General features: G+C 41.9%; 1 protein-coding gene across 1 annotated transcript in view; it reads left to right on the top strand.

Moving 5' to 3' along the window:
* The window catches only part of pnpla7b (patatin-like phospholipase domain containing 7b), a 35,758-nt gene extending 20,691 nt beyond the window's left edge, over positions 1-15,067 (top strand). The window contains exons 24-35 of the mRNA XM_065963071.1: positions 621-803; positions 948-1,066; positions 3,341-3,497; positions 4,148-4,264; positions 5,175-5,244; positions 7,228-7,344; positions 8,448-8,596; positions 8,695-8,847; positions 8,943-9,059; positions 10,523-10,607; positions 11,137-11,267; positions 11,379-15,067. Coding sequence (XP_065819143.1) covers positions 621-803; positions 948-1,066; positions 3,341-3,497; positions 4,148-4,264; positions 5,175-5,244; positions 7,228-7,344; positions 8,448-8,596; positions 8,695-8,847; positions 8,943-9,059; positions 10,523-10,607; positions 11,137-11,267; positions 11,379-11,444 — 1,464 coding nt within the window. The 3' untranslated portion in view covers positions 11,445-15,067. The remainder of the gene's footprint in view (positions 1-620; positions 804-947; positions 1,067-3,340; positions 3,498-4,147; positions 4,265-5,174; positions 5,245-7,227; positions 7,345-8,447; positions 8,597-8,694; positions 8,848-8,942; positions 9,060-10,522; positions 10,608-11,136; positions 11,268-11,378) is intronic.
* Positions 15,068-18,758: the final 3,691 nt, after the last annotated feature.

Here is an 18,758-nt window from a genome sequence, read left to right as displayed (position 1 = left end):
AAGCTCGCCTTGAAGGACCACTGCCCAATGACTTTGTTCCCCGCTCACCCCGCTAAAGAGAAGGCTGCGACGACAAAGAGTTTAACGAGAGGACAAACCAGAGTTGACTTTCATAAAGCTCTTCAGTGACGGCGACAACTGAAGGGAGTTGAAGGGACTGAAAAGCGACGCCATGTTTTTATTATTTTTTATTATTCAGTTTGTTCATGTTCGGTGCTTTCCTACCGCTGAATGAGACATGAGGTGACGCAGTAGAATAAAATTGAAAGCGATGTGATGATATCCTCCCTCGCTTTGTACTAGAGCGTTTGAGATCTTGTGGCGCTCATACATATATGGGGGGGGGGGGGCGTTTGAAGGAGCTCAAATGGGAGGGGGTTGGGTTTAGACAGAGCTGTGAGGAGATGTTTTCAAATCTTGCTTCAGCTTCCCAGAATTACCAACCCTGCCTTTACGTTACAACCTGAGTTTTGAAACTCTGGTGTCCTTAACATTTGAATAAAAGTCTGTCTCATTAGCTCAGAACGCTTACTTCAGCCATCACAGTGTGAACAAGCCACACGTCTCCTCAATGAGCTGAGAGAAACTACCTGCTTCCTCTTCCCTTTGTCCCCCTTTAGTTGGAGCGCATGTTGGAGGGGAGTGCAGTCCGTGCTCAGAAGCAGCTCGTCCTGCTGCACAAGGAGGACGGCCCGCCTCCCAAAGGCACCGCCATGTGGCTGAACATGCGCAGCTGGATCTCCAAACACCATCACCTGTCCTGCCCGCGCCGAGTCTTCTCCAGGAGGAGTTTACCCAAGCTGGTACTCAACAGCATCCACCCACCAAGTCGTTTTATGTCTGGCCTGGTTAACAAAATGCTTTATTAACATTCATCCTTTTTTATTTTATTTTTTATTTTTTATTGTGTGTGTGTGTGTGTGTGTGTGTGTGTGTGTGTGTGTCAGAGAGAGCTGTACCAGCGTGTGTTCGAGAAGGGTCCCGATCGTCATTCTGACTTCTCTCGTCTGGCCAGGATCCTGACAGGAAACAGCATCGCCCTTGTGCTGGGAGGAGGCGGAGCCAGGTAGAAAAGCCAATAGGAGCATTTACATACACATCACGGCCTGAGTCATGTTTTTTATCCTCCGCAGAGCAGATTTTTTTTTTTTTTTAAATGGCATGTCATTCTTTACAGCACATGATAGAAAAGTAAGGGAAGCATAAAGAAATGTCACGTAGGCTCTACCAGCTTCCTGTAGATAGAAAAGGAACAAACTGACGACTGATTCACTTTTTAGCTTCAGTTCATTTTGTCTGAATGTGTCAGGAACTATAAAATTAAGAGTCTTTGCTTTTTAAACAGCTGTAGCCAAAACTTAATTATATAAAAAGTAAACATAATTATTGAACTGCTGATACCAGTGGTGATTCTAGAGTCTGTTGGGGCCCTAGGCAAAAATCAAATGGGGGGTGCCCTCCGTCCAGCGTTTATCATCATCATGTCTGCCAGTGTCCCGATGCTTACTCCTCTTCCTCTTTCTTCCTGTTTTATTTTTTCACCTATAATAATAATTCCTATTCATTTTTCTTTGTTGACTTTCATTGACAGATTTTGGTTTTCACAGCTATCACGCATGCAACGCTTAGCAGGGCAGCGAGAGTGAGGGTTGTCAGGTGGTGCCCCCTTAGGGAGGTTTCCTACTGTCGCTGCAAAATGTGCAACTTTTGGGCCACTGCTTTGGTTTCAAGTTTGTGAGTCCTCCGGGGTCCTCCTACTGGTCTGCGGCCCCAATTAGTCACCTGCCCTGTCTGTTGACGAGCCGCGCCTCTGCCTGTTGCAACTGCATGGCCACTCGTCATATCTCTGTTTTGGCGCTTGAACACAAATAGCTACCACAGTACATATGCAGCTTTCACTTTTGAACTACTATGCAGACAAACGTTTGAAGCATAGAAGCATTTAATTCCCACTCTAGTGTGAGTAAAAAGAAAGCAGACACTTGGTAATTTAATGTCTACAATGTGTTTATTTGTATAAGACGGTGATGGCTGATTGTTTTTACTCTGACCGTTCTCTCTTTTCTTCACTGCTCTGGCTTCTCCTGGAGCTCAGATAAGGTAGGGACTGTATTCCTCTCAGCTATGACTGGAGACTCCTGATAGACCTGTAACTACAGCAGTGATCATTTATCCCTAGTCTTCATTATCCATGTTGGTTTGTGTGGTTAGAGCCCACTGGTTTTTGAGGGGGTTCTTAAAGACTGAAATGTAAAGTCACATGTCACAAGACACTTAACCCTAAATTGCTCCCTCTACTTTATCTGCGGTGTATAAATGTGTCTGATTGTGATTAGTTACTTCTGATGGACTCTTTCCATAGCAGTCTCTACCATCAGTGTGTGAATGTGTAGGTGTGACCTGCAGTGTAAAAGAGCTTTGAGTAGTCAGAAGACTAGAGGTAGAAGAATAGTCGGTACAAGATGAAGTCCATTTACAAATAGACACAGCATTTAACAAGCACAAACGGTACGTAGTGGTTAGTTTGCACGCCCCATGTATGAAGGCTGTAGTCCTCCAAGCGGGTGGCCTGGATTCAAATCTGACCTGTGGCTGCTTTCCCGCATGTCATTCCCCACTCTCTCTTGTTTTGTTATTATTTTTTAAAGATATTTTTTGGGCCATTTTGCCTTTTTTAGATAGGACAGCTAAAGAGAGAGAGGAAATGTTGGGAGGAGAGAGTCGTGCAGCAAAGGGCCGAGGTCGGATTCAGACCCACAGCTGCTGCGCTGAGGACTATAGCCTCTGTATATGGTGAACGCATCATAACCGCTAGGCTAACAGCGCCCCCACACTCCCTCTCTGTCACTGATTTCTCACTCTATCCACTGTCCTATCTCTAAAATAAAGGCACATAAAGCCCCCCCTCCAAAAAAATAAAATAAAATAAAAACAGAGCACAAATGAGAAAACAAAAACAAACAATAAATATCTAATAAGGCATATTATATCAGGACAACTCAGAGCAGAGCATGACATGGAGTGGATTGGCTTATTTCTTGTGCTGTATAATTGTGTTCAGCAGACCTTGGATAATCCTTTAAAAGTCCCACAACAAAACAAACAAACAAACCTGCTCACTGGTAGACAAGCAACTCCAGTCATTGTTTCAGGGAGGTCAAAGTAATGGTTTTGTAGACGGAGACTGACGGCTTTTAAAAGAGCGATATGAAGTATGATTCTGGAGCTGGATTAAAGGAATTAAATTGTTAATAAGAGACTGAATGACCATCTGTGAAGGTAAGCTTGATGTTGTGTTTTTATTTGTGATGTTATTTGATGGAGGTCCGTCTCTCCTCAGGGGTTGCTCTCAGGTCGGCATCCTGCGGGCGCTGAACGAGGCGGGGATCCCCGTTGACATGGTGGGCGGCACGTCCATCGGCTCCTTGATGGGAGCGCTGTATGCCGAGGAGAAGAGCAACAGTCGCATGAGGGTCCGGGCTCGAGAGTGGTCCATGGTGAGTTGACATCCTACAGCATTATAAACCATTATAATGTAGAGTCCAGTCCCTTTTACTGGTCTGGGGCTGACCTGACAGATAAAGGCAGCTCTCACTTAGAGGGTGATGATGAACTTCAACATCTGTCCAAGAAAGATAAAGTAATGAATGCAGCAGAATACTCTCTTAAAAAAGTCGGCCAAATTACTGATTTATAATTCACTTTGTTTCATCAATATCCTTATTTTGAGTTTGTACACAGTTAAATATTCTTTCTGGTGGGGCGCCGGTGCCATGGTGGTTAGTGCTCGCACACCATGTTCAGAGGCTGTGGTCCCTGGAGCCGGTGGTCCGGGTTCAGGTCTGACCTGTTGCTCCTTTCCCGGCTCTATCCACTGTCCTTCTCGAAAATGAAGGCATAAAAAACCCAAAAACTGGTGTACATTTATCATTTTAAAGTCTTTCGCACATTTACTGAGCACATGTTTAGCTAGAAAAGCCGGTCTCATATCGACGTCTGTCCCAAAGAAAGGCAGGATCATTTCATGGTCTGAAGCAAATTAAAGCTCTGGGTATTAACTGAAGTTTTATTGTATATGTTATAACACATGACATCATACTTTTTGTTCTTTTCCTCTCTCTCCTTCGTCTCTTTCTTCCTGTCTCAGGATATGACGTCTTACTTTAAGAAGATCTTGGATCTGACCTACCCGGTCACCTCCATGTTTTCTGGAGCTTCCTTTAACTCCGGCGTCAGCTCCGTCTTCAAGGACAAACAGATAGAGGTAAGCTGAGAGTTTTTTTTAAAATCAGGTTCTCCAAAGAGTTAAAGAATTAGACTTTAACATTAAAGCACTGGTTGAACGAAAATGCCTAATGTAGAGGAAGAGCTGTGTTCAATCCCTTCACAAGGAGAGAGTGACCAGCAGCTTCTAAACTATCGGCTCTGTAATGTGTCTTTATCAGAGTACACTTCAGGGATAGCAACGTTGATTACCAAGTGGGTTCAAAAAGATGAAAAAAACTATTAATTCTTCTGAAAAGAGTAAAACGTGTATGACATTTGAAAAACAAGGCAAGTCATTAAAAATCTGGGTACAACCCATCTGTATCATCATAAACAGCCTTCTTCAGGGCCTTCTTCTTCAGCACACAATCAGCAACTTCAATACATACATCCTAAATGTCCAGTATGTATTTAAGGAGCTAAAGAGGAGTGCTTTAGTTTTATCTTTTTGAATTTTTGTGTTTTCCCCAAAAGAGCACCTTCACTAAACTTTGATTGAACTTCCGGGCACTCCAGACTCTCATTTTGTTTTTGTTTTTTTTGCACCAACTTGGTTCATTTGGTTCTCACTGCCCGAGGACCAAACTGTAAGAAATTATAGGATACAATCAGACAATAACAATGACTCATTTAACTAGAGGAACAAATATTCAGCCTTCATCAGAATTTATGATACCAACATTTATATTCAAAACTCAAATGTAAATAGTAAAGCAGAATTAAAGCCAATTCTAACTTCTTATTCAGTGTTATGAGTCTTTACTGGTTATTAAAGCATATTTCACTAACATCTTTACTGGTTCTTATTTCTAAGATAATTATTTTTGGGCATATTTCCTTGGTGTAACACTTTGTGAGATTGTGTTTTCATACTGTAAGATGATAACGGTCTCTTTTACTTTCACCAGGACCTGTGGCTGCCGTACTTCAACATCACAACAGACATCACAGCTTCCTCCATGAGGGTTCACACTGACGGTCTGTACAATGTTAACCTCTGTTTAAAATCTCTTTTTCATATTCAGAATCAGAAATACTTTATTAATGCCAGCGGGAAACTTGGTGTTACCATTGCAGCAGTAGGAAATAAAATAGAATAGAGATAATAAAACAAGCAATAAGTACCAGGTAGGACCACTATAATAAGATATGTACGAGATAAAACAATATTTACATAATGAATGGACAAGATGAACTGTGTGAAACAGATATTACACAGTGTATTGACCGGTTTGTTTCAGGGTTAAATAAATATGTCCAGGTTAATAATAATCCACTGGTTGAGTGTGTGACTCTTAAAGGGAGCAGGGAAGAAGATTTAGAGAAAGGAGATTTGTTACCATTTAATGAAAAGATAGAAACATAAGAGCGCCTGTGCAGTAACAAACAGGAGTTTGGGGACACCTGTCACACAAGCGCTACGGTCAGATGACAGGAAAGAGCGACTTTATGTTTCTGTGGAGCTGAAGGTAAGAGGGAGACAAAGATATCTTTCTCTCTTTCTTTATAAAGCTCATATTTTGTACCCCGTGACTATAATGGTGTTTTCTGACCAAACAGGTCTTGAGACTTTTTAAAGAGGAACTATCCACTAGGGGGGGGTCGTTGAGAACTTCACACAACGAGGGCTTGTTGTCTGTCTGCATTCACATCGCCATGGTGATGTCTGATATAATCTTTAAAGTCACAGCTGTAACTATGGAGAAGGACGTGTTGGGAGCTGTGTGTTTGTTGTGTGTCATTTGGTTTTCTATAATTCTACAATTCACTTAGCAGACGCTTTTATCCAAAGCGACGTACATCAGAGAGTAAGAACAACACAAGCAAGGATCTAGAAAAAAAGGGAACAATGTCAGTAAGCGTAAATGATCAGCTTTGAGTCTGATTGGACACACAGGTGCTGACAGGAAGTGACCAGAGGCAAAGCACAACATTGAGGGCAGTTCTTGAGAGCTCTAATCAGTATAGAAACCATCTTATAAGTCATCGTTATCAAACAAAAACCATCGCCACAACCATCATCATCATCAATAATACTGAGACCATCGTCCAATAGATCTAAGCTTGAAAGGAGACTTGCGAGCTTAGATGAAGGGCATCATATTTCCTCTGTCGCATTTACACTCAATTATGCCTGGACTTTGTTGTCGGCCCATTAATCTGTGTTGTTTTTATATTTTAAATGGTTTTAAGAGCTTTTTATTTACTGTTATTTGATAACGTTTACATTGGGACTTAAAAAGGGTCGGTTAGTGGTACTGGATTGGCTCGTGTGTTCGACCAATCAGCCTGCATTGATGTGACTCAAAGTCTTTCTTGAGCAGGGAGAGAGTACCTCCACTTACCTACTCTGAAACAGGGGCTAAAAAGGTTCCTCTAAACTGGGTTCTAGGAACTTAAATAGTTCATAGTTCCTGCGGTGCAGAATCAATAAAAAAGGGGAAGAAGTTCTAACAGTTCCTAAAACTATGAAAAAGTTCCTGTGGTCCAAGATGTTTATTTTTGGGAGCTACTTCAAATCAAACTGAGTGCTAATTGTACTAATTACTGTAACGTATCATTTATTTTAGCAGAAAAAAGACAAATGTCCGCACACTGTTCAGCTCCCAATGAGCATCTTTATTTTAAACAAGGCAACATTTCAATCCATAAGATCCGCCTCAGGCCTGACAACGATTGTTGTTCTGTTTAAATTGGGAGCTGAACAGTGTGTGGACATTTCTCATTATGTCCTGCTGCACCTGAATGCATTTAGCCTGGATGTGTGCACACTAGATCATTTATTTTTTGTGCCAAAATTATTTCAAGGTAAATAAAACATAGGCTGTCTAAAATAAAAAGTGATAGAAATGAGATGCTATTGGAGAAAAAGCTTTAATTTAACAGGTGGTTCTAAACTATAAGAAATGACTGACTGTGATAGTGTGATTGTCTCTATAAACATGTTCACCTTGTGCTCAGGCTCGTTGTGGAGGTATGTCCGGGCCAGCATGTCTCTGTCCGGTTACCTGCCACCTCTCTGCGATCCCAAAGATGGACACTTGCTCATGGACGGAGGATACATCAACAACCTGCCCGGTGAGAAACACCGTCAGTATGGTCATTTTATATGACAGAATAATAATGATGACCTTCTGGATCATCTCGACCTGTTTGAGAGACATTTACACCACGGCTTCACGCTTTGAAGGAAAATGACTTGGATCTATTTTTTTTTTTACTCTAAGCATTATCACTGCAAGTTCAACTCCATTCACTACGACTTGTTTCCTTATCATTATACTTTATTTAAAAAAAAGGGGGGACAAGGTTATGTAGGCCTCTGTACGTGAGGATGAGGAGTTTGAAGTGGATACGCTGGGGGATGGGGAGCCAATGCTGGTCTTGAAGAACGGGGGTGATGCGGTCACGGGTGCAGGAGACGAGCAGCGCTGGTTATATTGTAGTTTCCTGAGTGTTTTGGATGATGAACCGTAGATGAGACTATCACAGTAGTCCAGTCTGGAGGTGATGAATGTGTGGGTGAGGATCTCAGCAGCTGAGAAGGGGAAGGATTGATGAAGACCCACGATGTTTCTGCGATGGAAAAATGCTGTTTTGGTGGTGTGTTTGATATGTTGGTCAAAGGAGAGGGTTGGATTGAAGATGACACCAAGGTTACAGACGTCGGAGGGAAGGGAGCACAGTGGCGCCATGGACAGAGAGGGAGACGTTTTGTCAGATTTCTTAACGCTCCTTCTGACGGCTCAAAAAGGCTTTCTAAAAATGTTTCCTACATATTTTATAGAACCTCCAGGGACAGACTCAGATGTGTAGAATCACTTTTCAAAAACCATGAAACTTAGAGTCAACTTAAATTAAGTCTTACACATCTATACCTGAATATCAGACAAAATGACATCCACTATCTACCCTGGAAACTCTCCAATTTTAACTTTTAAAAAATGCAGCTTATCTGCATCATGATGACCGATTGGGGATTGTTTGAACAAAATACGGCAACACAAACAACAACAATCTACATACTCCTATCTCTCATTTTAGATTGCTGAGACCGTTCTTACGTTGGCAGAAAATGTTGAATTCCCGTCAGACCTCAGCGCTAATGATATAAGAAACAGATTTTTAAAGTTGGTTATTTGACCGACAGTAAAAGAGTTTCTCTCATTAATAATTTCCAGCTGATGTGGCTCGCTCCATGGGGGCAAAGGTTGTGATCGCAATTGATGTTGGGAGCCGGGATGAAACCAATCTGACAAACTACGGCGACTCTCTGAACGGCTGGTGGTTGCTGTGGAAACGCTTCAATCCTCTGGCAGAGAAAATCAAGGTAACCCCTCATGTCAGATGTCCTCAGGAGAGCAGAAACATTTCACCTAATATCGTAGCATGCTGTCAGACCCCAGAGAAACTAATTGTACCTTCCAGGTCCTGAACATGGCGGAGATCCAAACCCGGCTCGCTTACGTCTGCTGTGTGCGGCAGCTGGAAGTGGTCAAAGAGTGTGAATACTGCGAGTACATCCGACCTCCCATCGACCACTACGGCACTCTAGACTTTGGCAAGTTCGACGAGATAGCTGTGAGTCCCCCCCCCCTCTTTGTTCCTCGATGCTTATGACCTCATCTCCTCCAAGGGTTGAATGTAGCGCTAACCTTTCTTCGCTGCGGCTGCAGGAGGTGGGATACCAGCACGGGAAGACGTTGTTCGATGTGTGGCAGCGCAGCGGCGTGGTGGACAGCATGCTTAAAGACAGACATCAGGAGGAGTTCCACAAGACCAAAACTGGCCATGTGAGTGTAAAGCACACACATCACTGACGAGGAGATACTCTGTAGAGACGTTATCGTGTATTTCACTTTACACCAAGCTGGATGTCATGAAGGACCCGACTGATGTGGGACGTTTGGGGCCGATATCGATATTAGGGATATTTCGGCCAATTTCTTTCTCAGATCTATGTTCGATGTGTAGAGATAGATAAACACATTTATTGCGTTGAACCCTCAAATGACGTTTTCAAACACTTGTTGAAAAGATATATAACGAAAGCAAGATGGTCACTCAACTGGAAAATAACTGTGCATGTTTGTGCTTTACAGCTTTTACACTCTGGAGGATTATAATACTCGTTTTAATCCATACAGCGCCCTCTGCTGGTAACAGAGAACTGCTAGTGTAATGATACTCCAATGAAATGCTACTTGACTGGTGAATAAATCTGGTGATATCAGCACATATCTGTGATAACATTAGTTGATACCTATAGTCACCTGATAGGCTAATATCCAAAGATATTATCGGCCGGCTGATTAATCTGTCAGGCTCTAATTTTAATCGCATATGTGTGGAAATATCAGAATGATCTTCTACCCCCACGGTGCATTCAAATGTTTTATTTCCAGCAATTTCAACAGCCACCTTTTATAATAAAAGACTTTGCAAATGATATCAGCACAGTCTTAAATTAGTTGACCGCTCTTTTCGAACTAAGCAGACGGTTTTTAAACTGGTCTAATTGAAAGGATGGTTCATTGGATGAGATAGCGAGTACTGGTTCCAGATTTGTTAAGCTAAGAGAATTGATGAAATAGTAACAGTTGATGAAGAGTCACACTTCCTTATCGTCAGCAAACAAATAGAGTTGAGATGTTTACAGAGGCCGCTGTTATTTTCATTGTACATTGAGATTCTTCAGCTTCTAAAACAGGCTCTCTCTTTCATATTTACTGAATGATTTTAACACAATCAAGTCAACAGAGTTCTGGCACTGAAGTTTATAAAAAACTCAATATCGATGATCTCAAGACAGGGCACAGACCCATTGATGATCAGCTGTTTACATTAGACAACATAGATATTGAATATTTATCGAGCATCTTTTTGTTAATTCCATTTGTACTTGACAAATCTCTTGACAACATACTTCTTGAAATAAAAAGAAAACAATCTCATAACACAAGGATTAAAACCCGCCTCAGCTCCAGCTCTCAGCCTGTCAGTCGGTTTATTGAAAGTTAGGTTGAGACAACATTTCCAGCATGGCGACGCAATGGCAAGCTATAAAAAATGTCCAAGATGTGAAGGCTTTGTCGTCACATAGTCTCTGCAGTTTATTTAGACAGGTATTTGTAGGCATCAATAAAGACCCCACGTTTGTATCTTGTTATGTCTGTACATAAAAACGTGTGTGAATATATTGAACTTGAAGCTGTTTTAAAGTCTTCATTCACATCATGCACTTTGTGTCTTTCAGGTGGTCACCTGTCCCAATGCCTCCTTCACTGACCTGGCAGAGATAGTGTCCAGAATTGAACCTGTCAAACCTGCCTTGATTAATGGTAAGTATAAGGCTGAAATCGTGAACCTACTTAACAATATATTTTATATAGATATTAAAGGTCCAATCTGTAAGATATTTACTGACTGAAATGATAAAGGTACCTTACTATATGATCAGACATTAAGGAAACATGCTATGTTGAAGTGCTGGCTTCTCTGACAACAATGCAGCAGCCAGTATGTCCTCCTTCGAACTTGAGCAAGAGTGCAGTACTGGTGCAGGTCAGAGCTGGACATGACAGAGCAGAGAGCAGAGAGAGAGACCATAAATCTGTCAGCTTAAATAGACCCCTAAAGGAGGTGCAGGAGCAGCTGTGGCTCAGTGGTAGTGGGCCGTCTCTCAATCATTAGGTTGTAACAGCTTCAATGGCTTAAGTAGAGGCTTGAAGCCGTCTGCTGAGATGTTTGGTTTCATATCAGGGAACTATGGCGTGATTTGCTGAGTCGGGTCACTTTTTCCAAAAATAATAAAAATTACAAATAGGACAGTATTTGATCATCATGTTGTGTGCTCTTGTCTTCTTAAAGAGGAACTTTCTGATGAGTACCAGACAGACTATGACGAGGAGGCGGTGGAAAGCGCCCTGTCGGACTATGAGGCATTCAACGCCGGCAGTGAATACACTGAGGGAGAAGAGACGGCAGACACTGCAGAAACAGTATGCATTAAAGCACTTTAATGTACTCGTTCAAAAACATGAAATCATCACCGAGCTACAGAAAAGCAGTCATTTTAAAGTAAACCAAGCGTGTCTCTGTTTTTTTCACAGGATGAAGAAATTCAAATCAGAAGTCGACGTCGGCCCAAGAATCCCTCACAAAACTCTCAGCCATGACATCCATGACATCTGCTCTGACTTCCTGTTAGAGCTGCTGAGTGTGTCCACACATTTCAGTGCAGTTATGCTGACAGTCACTGATCATTAGCATGCTAATGATCCACAGAGGCCTACATTACTAGCTCCATCCACCAGTAAGTTTAGAACTGAAGAAGCCTTTCAGAGGAGGAGAGGTGAAACGTCCTCAAGATCTTCAATTAAGTCCAGTTGCCTTTGGATCGAGCTTCAATTTTACCATGACCCGGATGACTGAGAACCTGCACAGACAGCTGCTAACCTTTGAAATGTATGCATGACAAACATGCAGCCAAGAAGCATGCTCAGTGTGCAGGACACAAAACTGCTGATGATTTCTGGGCTCAAACCCGTGAGCACAAGGAGGAGTGAAGACCCCCAGTGTGTCTCATTTTCCTGCACATTTCAGCGGTCTAAAATAAGTTAATCTACAAAAGGGGTTCTCACTCAAATGCCCCACAAAAATCTATTCACTCATTTATTTAGTTTTTTTTGTTTTGTAGTCTCTAGCTCAGCTGAGGAATGAAACATGGACATTAAGGGAATTGCACCCTGAGCGCCTTGAAACTGTGTAAAAGATTGATGTCTTCATACACCACATAAACATACGCACAACTTTTCAATATCATCTTTTATGATATGCAGTGCCAATCTCTTAGGGCTTTCACACTTGCAGAAAACTCCCGAAAAACTCCTGATATTTCCAGGAGGAGGAGCTGTATGTGTGAACGCAAACAGCCTAATTTTTAACTCAGACTTCACCTGGAGTTTCTCCTGCCAGACCCCTTGTATTTTTTCAACAACAAATCAGAGTGAGCTGATGTGAGAACGCAGAAGGATATTATCCGGAGAATTCTGTTCATCTATATGTAGCATTGATATAAAGGTAAATATTCTCTTATAGCATCATGTAGCGGACTCTGTCCCTCGACCCCCCTTCTTACTGACCCGCTGTGAGGAGCGTATGTGAACATCCAGGTCAGGAGAATATCCGGAGCAATCCTCCTGAAATGATCTAGATATTTTTCAGGAGTTCATGTGTGAAAAGGGCTTTTGGCACAGTTCTATGCATAGCTGCTTCCTACCATAATAACCTCAGAGAACTACAGCATTGTTTACATATAAGCTAACGTTTTATATACACACATAAACATAACACTAATCAAAACAAGTGAAAAGATTACATTTGAATATTTATTACCATAAAGGTAGGGACAAAAAAAAACATAGTGCCTGGTTTACTTCTGACCTGCATTAATAAGGAAACTTGCATAAATACTGTCCTTACACACACACACACACACACACACACACACACACGTGTTTATGAACACATACACAGAACTGTAAAGTGTTACATGTGTCTGATGATGAAGGGATTTCTGCACGCCGTGGGTGTGACAGGTGTTATGAGCACTGTGATAATAGTTTATTCAAACATGATTAACGCACACCTTAGATGTGATTCTTGAATGTATTTCTTATCTGGAGCTAATTCTTCAGAGAACATGTGAGACTCTCTATACAACCGTCCCTCAGACATTTTCATAATAGTCATTTAGAATTTCCAGAGACTTTTCTTCATGGCAGACATTTTAGCAATGTCCTAGTTAGTAATATTCATGCTACATACTAAACAGTTTTTGAGTTTTATATGCTAACTATTTTTGTCTGTTAGTAAGCGTAGTAAAAATTGCTTCCTTTTTTGAGTGAGCTTTGAATGTGCGCTCACATAAAGCACAAAGGAAACAGAGGAGAAGCTAAAGCAACAATATGTAACTTTTCCATCTTTAAACAATTGATTCAAAGTATAATAACTTTCAACAGGGAGAATGGCATCTCTCTCGTGTCCACAGCGCGACTTGATCGCCTGTTTGCTGCAGTGTGTAACTTTGGCAGCAGGGTGAGGTCATCTCTCAAAGCGTGTACAGTTTTAAGGCACCAGTTCTGACACAAGCCTTCAGTTATAGACAAGTATCCAGTTAGCCCGTCTCTGTACGGGCTGATACAACGCCTGAGGCTAAGAGGTAGAGGAACCTTACAAACCTTTATCAACTAGCATGTAATAGCCTCTCCAATGAAGCTGTTTAGCCACAGCCTGTAGTTACCATGGTAACACATGAACACACATGCACTCCACATGCAGAATGTTCACTAGCAAATTAATCTTTGCTCAAAATCCGGTCATTTTTCTGTACCTTGTCAGTCGACGTGGTTGTTTAGCGTCTTGGAACCTGCTTTCCGGCTTCTCACCCTCTGCTTGTACACAGACGCACGTTGTATAAGACGGGGAGGCGTAACAGCATTAGGTGTCTTACTAAAGTGCAGTTGCGCTCAGAGTCCTTCGGTGGGCGCCAAAGCGCACCAATCCAAATTCCTACATATTGTTGCTTTAGCTGTTGTAAGATGTAAAAATGACATTTTTGAAAACAAAAATAGAAGAAGGTATTCCTATAGTTTTAGGAAACCATGTTTGCCCCTTTGTGGAGAAGGAGGTTTAGTTGTCCAAAATAAGAACAAACTGAAGGGATTTATTCACCAGTTGGAGTTCTTAAAGTTTGTTTGAACCAACTGCAAAGACGGGTTACTCAGACCTCTGGCTCTACCATAACTAATTATTATTGATGATGATTACATTATGACATGTCAAAATATCAGCAGTGAAAAAGTTCAAATCCTACCCTAGATAGAAACGAGGCACCCAGAAAAAAGTAACAACAACGTCGTAATTTGACTTTGACCTTCAACAGCGTCAACAAGTAACATTAGATTCATTTTCTGCTGGACATAACTGGAGCCTTTATGTCACATAATGAGTCCACACATTTTAGTCTATTATTCAACCTCACACTGCCTTTTACTGCCTGCGTGTGTGTAGATAAACTCTAACTGACCCCTTACATTTAACCGAGCACCTGAACTAGCCTTTCACTTCATGTGTGGTGCTCACACCTGGACGGAGGTTAGTTTGTTAAATGGTTTGCTGCTCACCTGTTGCCTGGAACTTCATATTTCAAACTCTGTAACAGATTGACACTCAAAGACATGATCACCATCAGTACTATCAGGGTTTAGACCTCCCTAACATCAGTGATATAATAAAACTAGTACCTGACTTTAAAACACTATTGTCCTGTTCGGTGGTTACAGAGACCATAAGCTGTTGACTCGTTCCTGTTTCATTGTTTCGATGACGGGATGTTGAAGAAGGTGTTGTTAAAAAGTGTCATAATGATCTAATTGTCATGTGGTAGATTATAGATGATCCTAACTGTGAATGATTTTGTATTAACGGGGATAGTTACCACTGTGTGAGACGTTGCCTTTGACAAACTGGAGTCCTTATTTTGAGTCCGTTCTGGTTTATTTCATGTTTTATAGTTAAATTAAAGATTGTAAGATTGATTTAGAATTGATCATTTAGAGTGATTTTAGTGAACCAACTGGAGGGTAATGGTAAAATGCACTTTTTTATGGTGTTTAAGCTGTGTACTCGAGAAAAACTGAATGGAAAAAGTCCAGAAGTTTAATTTTTTTTTGTGGATTCTTAAATTTAGAAGAAACTGTTCGTTGCCATGTGGAAATAAAATGATCTAAATATTTAACTCTGGTAGCGTTTGTTATTTTTATCAGTGAGTTATAATAATTGTTACCATTGCTAGGGAATGCGGGGGAAAACATTGCATCCATTATCTGTATACTGCTTTTCCCATTCTGGGTCGTTGGGGACTGGAGCTGATCCCAGCTGTCATTGGTCGAGAGGCGGGGTTACACCCTGGACTGGTCACCTGTCAATCACAGGGCTGACAGACAAACAGCCACACTCACATTCACACCTACAGGTGATTTAGAGTCATCAATGAACCTAACCAGCATGTCTTTGGACTGTGGGAGGAAGCTGGAGTACCTGGAGAGAACCCATGCACAGAGAGAACATGCAAACTCCACACAGAGAGACTCCTGTCTGACAGGGATTCAAACCAGGAACCTACTCGCTGTATGGCAACAGCACTAACCACTGCACCATCGTGCGGCCTGCAGGGAACAACAATTCATGAAAAATGCAGAATGTAAAGTTGAGACCAGAAAGAGAGTGGGGTTTCACAACAAGAGAGCCACAAATAATAGAAATGAAAATAAAACAATGAAAGGACATGAAGACCATTAAAGAGGAAGGGAATTAATGACACAACCCGTCAAGTCACCCAAGGTCATGTTTTGTTTCTGTCCATTTATTTTGGTATTATTTTCATTTCCTGTTTTATTTTGTACTTCCCCTTGTCTCTTTTTCTTTTTCTTTCAGATCCCTGGATTTTCCCGCCTTGTGCTTCCCCGCCCTGATTGAACCTGCCTGCGTCTCGTTATCCCCTCATCTTTATTGTTTATAATCCCTGTGTGTCCTCCCTCGTTTTACCAGTTCGTTGTGTGTCCTCCCCATAGACTGTAAATATTAACGGATGAAGCCTGAGTGACGTCACCCATCTGTTCCTGCAGGGGGCTCTGGAGGATCATCAGCAGCAGTCTCCATGCTGGAAATCCTGTCTCAGTCTAACTTTCAGTCAACCTAACAACAGGCTGAGAGCTGGAGCTGAGGCGGGTTTTAAGCCTCTTGACGGACCGTTACACAGGGCCCACCTGTCAATCATGTCAGCTGCGCTCCTAACTAGGAATAACACTTATGTTTTAAAATCCCCCCCCCCCCCCCGCACAGTGTGTGCCAGTGATGACATTAACTAATCAGACCTATTTTGTTTTTTGTACCAGGCTGTAAACATGTTGATTTCTGCTGTAAAAACGTCTTTTTTGTCTGGTCTGACCATAGACTGTATATAACATTTTATCATTATGTACCGTCAATGGGTCTGACAGTTCTGTCGACATTTAAAAGCAGAAAGGTCAAACTCAGTTATTACAGTGGGTGGTCATTAGGCTGAACTGGACATACAGTTAGGAGGTATCATCACCAAGGGAAGAAAATGGATCGATTAAAAGTAAAACCGTTGTAGCTGAAGGTTGTTACGTTTTGTTACATTCAAGCAAAATGAAGAATCTGACTGAAACAGACAACAACAAATATTCAAGATAATCCCAAAATGATGGATGTTAATGTGTTAAGAATGCTGATCTGAGCATGAGCATTAAATTAAGCATCACAAATTGAGAAGTGGGATTTTTCATCTAAATTTAATGAGAGCTCTCTCTCTGTGTGTGTGTGTGTGTGTGTGTGTGTGTGTGTGTGTGTGTGTGTGTGCGCGCGCGCGCGTGTGTGTGTAGGTTGAACATCTGTGTGAATTCTCTAATTGTCACAAAGGAAAGTCACTGTAGGTGAGACAGCCGACATTTGCAACTCTTTGCTGGCCGCCGCTGGCCGCCGCTGGGTGCCGATACTGGCCGCTAGCCGCTGTGACACCAGACCGGCCTGTTGGCAACAACCGTCTCGCGGCTATATTGCTGGACGCCACCGGCCGCTGCCAGCTCAGCAGCGGAGACATAAGGCCTGCCTGTCGGCGGCAGTGAGGACGAGGAGCCGGGGCCGGCTGGAGCTGGGGCGGACTGGTGGTGTCGGTGCTCTCACTGTTTGCCTATGGACACAGACATAGAGTCTGTTTTCTGACAGGAATTTACAAGATCAATTCTGGAAGAAAAGTATTTCTGATTCTGATTCTGAACTAGAGGACCTTAGTGGGAGTGGCCTGCAGTGCTGTGAATTCTGGGATTTGGTGTCTTTCATCCACATGAGCCAAAAAGACACTTTCTGAGTGGCACCAACTTCAAAATGTATTTCACATTTCTACTACATATATGACCCAATGTCAATACAGATTCATGTTTCAACGGGTGAAGTATCCCTTTAAAGAGACACACACACCAAAACAGAGCATTCTGAGAGCTGGTTTATACTGGTTTCTGTACTTCCAGCAGCTGTTTGTTACAGCGGCCTCATCTCATCGGCCCTGCTCAGGGTGTGGTTCTCATACCAAACTGAAACTTAATGTTCAGTCTGCCCTTCGGTGATTTCTTCAGTATGTCAATCTGTTGAAGCTCAATCATTTGTGACAGTGTTCCCTCTTTTATCTCTTTCTATTGAAATGTACAAGTGAAAGAAGAACAGACATTTCATCACAGAAAAAAAAAGTGTGTCTTAATAAAATGATTGCAAGTTTCAGGCTACATTGTACATTTTTAAACATGTGGCTTTAACAAGCATTTATAAGAAATAAAGATCCTGTATCATTTCCCCTCTCATGATGACGCATAAACACCTGTACAAGCTGCTGTTTGTGTCCTCTTGACAACCTCTTTGGACAGATTGTCACCTCTAACCTCTAACCTATTCCAGTCTTGTCCTGTGCATTCAAAGCAGTGTTTTTTGATTAAAAAAAAAATCCTTTTGCTGCCATAAAAAAAGAGCGGCTGTTTTTGCAGGATGCTGTATACCAATCACCACCTCATCTGACACCTACCTTTCTGCAGCAACCACAGGCCAATGATGTCATCTTCTGTACGCTTTGTGAGATCTTTGGCCGTTACGCCGAAGCTGTTTCATTTCACGAAAGAGACTTCTGAACTCAAGCCCAAACCATGTCATTAACCTAAACCTACCCGAGTATTTTAATGCATCAAGGTTTGGTCTTGGTGTTTAAGGCAAAGATAAGGTTGTTAGGTTACAGTTTTGGGTAATCCAATAAGACAAGAGACATTCAATTAATGGTCTACAAGTGATCAGGCTGAAAGCAGTGTGTGAAGTAAAACAAAGGGCTTTGCCTCGTGTTGCAGGACTAACACATTTTAATTTGACCCTGGTACCACTGGTCACCTCAACAGCATCATGTAGCCACACTGCTGTGCTGGGATAATAAAGGTCACCTTGACCTTGAACCTTTTAAGTGTGAGCGTATACCTGGCTAATATTCTGATCTGTACAGGTAAACATGGAGTGACATAACTCTGTTACTCCAAAACATTTCACCTTCTCCTACATGTGATGATGTTTTTTTCCCCCTCTGATGTAATCACTGTCAGCTAAAGTGCTGATTAAACAACTAAAGCATACTGTTGACTCTACAGCTTTTGACCACAGTGGGGCCGTTAACTTGGTCTTTATTTCTGAGTGTTCATGTTTGTCTTAATATAAGAGTGTTACCGTCATGCTCCTTTTGTCTGTGTGGCTGTTATTTTGGTTATTTCAGTTGGTTATTGGTTATTTCAGTCCACCCCCCCCCCCACACACACACACACACCCCCCGCCTTCAGTAATTTTCAGTCATAGGTTTTTCCGTGTTGCTAAACATCAGA

This window comes from Labrus bergylta, chromosome 2, assembly GCF_963930695.1.
Source record: "Labrus bergylta chromosome 2, fLabBer1.1, whole genome shotgun sequence".
Taxonomy (NCBI): domain Eukaryota; kingdom Metazoa; phylum Chordata; class Actinopteri; order Labriformes; family Labridae; genus Labrus; species Labrus bergylta.
This window is presented reverse-complemented; position numbering and strand designations above follow the sequence as displayed.